At 34.2% G+C, this 6,611-nt stretch overlaps 1 protein-coding gene across 1 annotated transcript in view; it reads right to left on the bottom strand.

Moving 5' to 3' along the window:
* BBS9 (Bardet-Biedl syndrome 9) overlaps window positions 1–6,611 on the bottom strand; it is a 784,410-nt gene that overhangs the window by 495,907 nt on the left and 281,892 nt on the right. Inside the window, 1 exon segment of the mRNA XM_007953988.1 lies at window positions 1,687–1,841. Coding sequence (XP_007952179.1) covers window positions 1,687–1,841 — 155 coding nt within the window.

Raw genomic sequence — 6,611 nt, 5'->3', positions numbered from 1 at the left:
CATGTAGGGATGGACACAGGGAAGAGGTAACTATGGGGAGAAAGTGGGAGGGGAGCTGTTGCATTAGGGTAAATTGTAGTCAATGTCATGAGACAATGTGTGTGTGAACTGATGTATGGAAAGTGAATTTACTCTGTAAACTTTCACCCAATCACAATAATAAATAAAAAAATAAAAAAAACATTAGAGCCCCAAATCAAGAGGAAATGGATAAGTTACATAAGCTCTCCTTAAGACACCTTTCCCAATCCACATCTTATAAAAATTACTCTTTAGTCAAAGGCATGCATTTTTAATCAGTCTCTAATTGGGCTTCACCCATCTCCAACAAAGATCAACCCTTCAGAAGCCAAGCACTTTCATATTTTTCAAAAGCATCAATAAATTCGGTATTCAACATGTAATTGCAAACTCTATTCCCAGGATAGTTTAGAAGACCCTAGGAACTAAATAAATTTATGCAAAATATTACAAAGGTAATGACAGTCTTTTTTGTAACCCAACTTTGTCTTTCTTCACTAAAAGGAAGCAGAAGTGAAGAAAAGTGACATGAAGTGAAGTGAGAGAAAGAAGGAGAGAAGATAAGAGAGGAGAAGAGAAGGAAAGAGAAAGAAAACAAAAGGTACAAAATTATTCACTAACAATACACACAAGCACAGAGCCAAACTCAGATCAAATCAAAGAACAGAAAAATTGTAAAAAAAAAAAAAAGAAGAAGCACATTCAATTCAGGAGATTATTCAAAGAGTTATCTGTAAATAAACTTCAAGCTAATGAAAAATAAATTTTCAGTACTTTAAGTAGTTAATAACACAAAAGTTGACTTATCATAAATTTCTAAACCTTGTGGGAAATATTCTTTGTATTCTAAATCCTACCCACTAATGCAAGGGTGCAGATACATGTCATAGCCAACAGTGCTGATTTTTAATGCAGGATTTAAAAAGTTAATTTAATCCCCAGATATTTTTTTAATTGCACCCCATCACCAAAAAAGTTATTAGAGGTAACACATTAGAAACCTTACCTACTAAAGATGTTTTATCCGGTGAAAGCCCCTCTATTTTCCAAGCTACTTGGAAGAAAAACTGACACCGGGAGATTGTCATACCTTCACAACTTACTCCAAATGTTCACTACGATAGTCAAGCTTTAAATATGAAGCCCCTCTGAACAACTAGCTCCAAAGAATGCCTATTTGCCTTCTCTAGATACTGGAGACAACAGAACCACAAAGAGCAAACTACTTATGTGATTACTTATTAGGGGCATAGGAATATACTTTAAAAAGTACATATCCAAACACCTACAATGAAAATGACTAATAAATATTTATATACTTAGAAAAGGAATATATACAAAAAACTGCACTAAAAGTGAATAATAAATATTTACATTCCAAGTCAAAAAATTCCATAGTCTAAAAAGAAATATTTGATGTTTTCATCTCTGAATACTGAAGCAAAATAATGATTATAATAATTTTAATAAAACTTTAAAGGTACACCTTATTACCTTGTTGATATAAGGTGAATGAATGCCTTTGAACAGGCAAATAAGAGGGGAAAATCCTTGAGGCATTTTTATATTCTTACTTAACAATTATCTGATAATTACCCATCATTACCTGCTGATGAAGGATTCCATTTTAAATTCCTAACATTTCTGATGGTATAGACATGTTACTTCAAAAGTCATACCTGGAAAGAGACTGAGAAGACTGACGGGAGATTTGTTGGTATCAATAGTTAGTTTGTGGCTTGCAGCTTTTGATGGCTGACCTGGTAGGCAGATTAATTTTAGGGGAAGTCTAAATTTACACTGGCTAATTCTAGGTATACCTGAAACAAACAGAGAGAGAACAGTATATTCATAGACTTGACAAATAATTTGGTGAGAAAAAAAAAAATGGACAATTTAATAGTTCAGTTAGCAACACATTAGTTTAAAAGCTTGTTGCCTGCCCATGTTATTTATCATAACTGAAATAACTGTAAAGTATTTGCATAATTTATATTTTTTATATTATTGTCAAAAAGTACAAGGCAAAAATAAAATCCTAAAAAGCACAAAGGTATGAAATCTGCCTTTAATGTAAATGTTGTATCGTGAAAACAGTCATGTTGAGACACTATATAAAACTTTAGAGTGACATTCAATTACTGAATTGTCTTTCAATTAAGACCTTCAAAGCCCTAGCACTAATTGAAGACTATCATTTACAGTGAGCAAAGAATGTGAAGTTTATATCATTAGGACTTTATATTACCATATCCAATATTTTCTCTAACCAAATATATTCTAAATCTTTAGTTATTTTACTTATTTTAGATTCAAAGTATATTAATGATTTTCAATAAATTATGAACATGAAGCAGAATTTGCTCTACTAAAGTTCATGTCCATTTTATACATTAATATTAAGAATACGGCTTTTATATCAATTATATTTTTCTCAAGCCATTTAACTTTACATACCACTGTTAGTGTCATCTTCAAAGGTTTACACCGTCAAATTTTTTTCAGCACAGGCATGCATATTTGTACAAGTATTTGAATAAACAAATAAAACAATGAAGACTTTCACGTCAGAATTTTTTAAGTTTTTAAAATCATTCCTTTCAATCTTTTTATAGAAGATGAAATTGAAACCAAAGCAAATTAGACTCTCCACTTAATTTAGAAAAGCAATACTACAACCTTGGTTTTCTATCCTTTTTATTCTAGAACTCTGTTTTCTTACTGGATAAGATGAAAAATAATACATAGAAGACTACATTTCAGCATACTTCTGTAGAGAAATGGAAAACACAAAATCTCCTATTCAGCAATATATTTGTTAATGCCAGTTGGAGATGTATGGCTTAGGCCACATTCAACCTGGGAGTACACTTTTCAATAGTATTAATTCACTAGGATAGTGAGAGATACTCAACAATGGCAAGCATATTGATATATGAGGTCAATTAAATGCTTTTTCAGAGCATGTAGAGCATATTTGTCATTCTCTTCAACATAATCTATTATCCCTCAAATTTAACATAGCTCATTTTCTGCTCATAACCAACAGATGTTAAATTCACTTCTCCTGGAATCCTAGATGCAGATTGTAACTGGTGTCTCTTCAGAAAAGTCCCAGGGTATTATTTCCTGACATTCTGTGAGGTTTTTAGAGGCATGTGTATTTGTACTTTACAGTGATTAAATGTTTTGACTCAAAATATTATGGTAACATGATCTAAGCTACTCCCAAACCACAACTATCAATATCACCACAAAACATTTCAAGGTACTAGTTTTCTAACTTCAAGAAAATTTCCATATACTCTATATATCTTCAAATTGTGGAAATCTACATACTCAATATGTTTCTCTACAATATATAAATTGCAGCCTCAATTAATAGACACAATCTGGAAAGAACAGGAAAACTGAAACCTGCTTCCTCTTCTTTCATTTTTAATGCACAAAATAACAGTGGAGAAAATCCTTCACCTTATGACAATTCTGTATACGCACAAAGGGAAGCTGCTTTCTTAACATTTTCAACCAGACTGAGCTAATTGTTCAAACAAACTCAGCTGCAACTGTTCTGTTAAAACTATTCTGTGACCTCTTCTTTACTTGGACCAGCTACTGACTGACTGAATTCCACAGTAAAAAAAAAAAATATATATATATGTGTGTGTGTGTGTGTGTGTGTATACATATATGTATGTATATGTATACATATATATGACACCAACAACACTGGTCCTGTATTACTGAGTTTATATTTGAAGATTATTACCCTACAACCCAAAAACCCCAGAGTTAAAGAAACCGGAGTATACAAATGTTTTCAGAAATCAAAACAAATGGATTGCATGCACTAATAAACCCACGAAGAGAAAACCAAACCAAACCAAACTCACTGCCATCAAGTCGGATTCCACTCATAGCGACCCCTCCTTGGGTTTCTGAGGCAGTATCACTACGGAAGTAGATTGCCCAGTCTTCCTTCCAAGGAGTGGCTAGTGGGTTTGAACCACCAGCCTTCTGGTTAGCAGTCAAGTGTCTTAGGCACTACACTACCAGAGCTCCCAGGAAGGAAAAAATATATTATAATTCAATTTACAATGCAGTTAGGGTCAGTTCATGGCAATGGCACACACTAGGGCAAATGTCTACAGTTGCTAGGATTTGTAGAACTTCTCCAGAATCTCTTTTTTCTCCAAGAATTGTAAACCTGTTTCATAGCACATTTGGAAAACATTACTTTGACAAATGATGGCACCCATACTTAATAAAATAATTATCACTATTTTTTAAATGACAGCAGCTTGAAAAGTTTTACCATTAGGGGGAAATAAGTATGAAATTCTTTAAAACTAGTTTAAGAATCCACTACCTTTAAAAAGAAGAATTAGAATACCAGTATTTTATAGTACTTCCCATCAAATTAAAATTCAAACACTTCAAAATACAACCCCAAATATTCAGGCATGGGGTTTATTAAAGGCACATTTCTACTGGGATTTTCATTTTCTTGAGAAACTTCAAATGTAAAGTTGGCTACCAATTACTCTTCAGACACTATAATTGTATCTAAGAATTTGAAGCCAAAGATAAGTAGAGGTGTGTGTGGGTGTATGCATGTGTGCATCTGAAATCAGGAAGGAAAGAATGACATGTATTTAGAGACTTTTCAAGGTTGCTAGCAGAAAAGCTTTCAACTTAATTGAAAGAGTCTAATTGGTCCTCACTTTACCGACCATCAGCTATATTTTCTCTACATATTTGACAAAACAACCTCTATACCTGACTCACTCCATTTCGTGAATCTTATCCTGAGAAAAAAGAAAAAGAAGTTGTTATGTATTTTACTCAAATATTGGCCACTCACTCATCAAACTAACTTGGTTCTGCAGTTTTTCACCTAATATAATCACCTATCCTTCAAACACTTCAGTTCCTAGTCTATAAGAGGAAATGGATAGTTGCACCTACTATGGTATGATTAATCACAAAATTCTTTTAACACTTAGAAAACTGACATCAAAACCATTCCTGGCAGAACAATTTTTTCCAGGAAGAGAATACTAATTACACTTGGCACACCCAAGAGATCAGTACCACTGTCAACTGGGAAGCCAAACTGTGTTTTTTCTTTTTTTTTTTTTTTAAAGGAAAAAAAGGAAACGTATATTAGAGTAACTATATCTATGTATTACACATCTATATAATGCCTTTAGAACTCTTTCCAGGGTCTGCTAGAGTCATTTCATATTGAAAACAAGGAACCCCAAATTAGTAGCAATGTCTGGTAGCCAGAACTTCCTTGATCTTTTCCTGTTATGTCTGGCGACGTACTGTGCTTCATCTGCACTCGTGTTTTACACTGCCCATGTCATGTAACTTTAATGCAGAATTAATGGAGACTAACTCTTATGGGACAACATAAAATCTCGTTTGCTTCTCTTTTTCCACACGTAAAAGCAGAGAACTGCTTATCTACACTACAGCCTGAACAGATTAGGCCAATAAAATGGATCAGACTGAAATACGAAGCCTGGTGTAGATGTAGGAACTAAGTGGCAACATACTATTTTCTAGGTAAGGCTGAATATTTAAACTCAGTTCCCTAAAGCTAAATTATAATTTTTAAACAGATAATAAAAGATTACTAAAACCAGCTTTTCGGAAGGAAGGTTAGGCAATCTACTTCCGTAGTGATACTGCCTCGGAAACCCAAGGAGGGGTCGCTATGAGTCGGTCTGACTCTATGGCACATAACAACAACAAAACCAGCTTTAGCTTTGAATTGGAATACTAAAATTCTTATAAATTTGATTCTGTTTCTCAAGATTTGGGCTGAATTTACAGCTAAGAGAGAAAAAATTCTTTCCACAATGCCCCTTACTGATTTTTTAAAATGTAAAACAAATCATTTAAATGATAATATGGTACTTTACAGGAGCTCTGGTAGCATAGTGCCTAAGACAATTGTCTGCTAACCAGAAGCTGGTGGTTCAAACCCATCAGCCACTCCTTGGAAAGAAGGTTGGGCAATCTATTTCTGTAGTGATGTTGTTGTTGTTGTTATGTGACCTCGAGTCAGACCTGACTCACAGCGACCCCTCCTTGGGTTTCCGAGGCAGTATCACTATGGAAGTAGATTGCCCAACCTTCCTTCCAAGGAGTGGCTGGTGTGATACTGCCTTGGAAACGCAAGGAAGGGTCCTATGAGTTGGTCTGACTCAATGGCACATAACAACAACAACAACAACAATGGTACTTTACAAAATTTAGTCCAAAACCTTATCAATTACACGTAAATATTCATTTCTAATACCAGGTTATTTTTAATGACTGATATTCTGATTTGACAAGTGCACTTTATGTTACTAGGTTATATGCTTCTATTAAACTAGGGAGCTCTGGTGACATAGTGCCTAAGGCATTTGACTGCTAACCAGAAGGCTGGTGGTGCAAACCCACCAGCCACTACTCCAAGGAAGGATGGGCAATCTACTTCCATAGAAATACCGCCTTGGAAACACAAGGAGGGGTTGCTATGACTCATTGGCAGTGAGGTTTGTTTTTTTTTTTTTTTTTTTTGATTAGGTTAT

The sequence above is a fragment of the Orycteropus afer genome, unplaced genomic scaffold (assembly GCF_000298275.1).
Source record: "Orycteropus afer afer isolate SDZICR_OR568_19922 unplaced genomic scaffold, OryAfe1.0 scaffold00422, whole genome shotgun sequence".
Taxonomy (NCBI): domain Eukaryota; kingdom Metazoa; phylum Chordata; class Mammalia; order Tubulidentata; family Orycteropodidae; genus Orycteropus; species Orycteropus afer.
The sequence above is the reverse complement of the archived record's forward strand: the minus strand, read 5'-3'. Positions and strand labels throughout refer to the sequence as shown.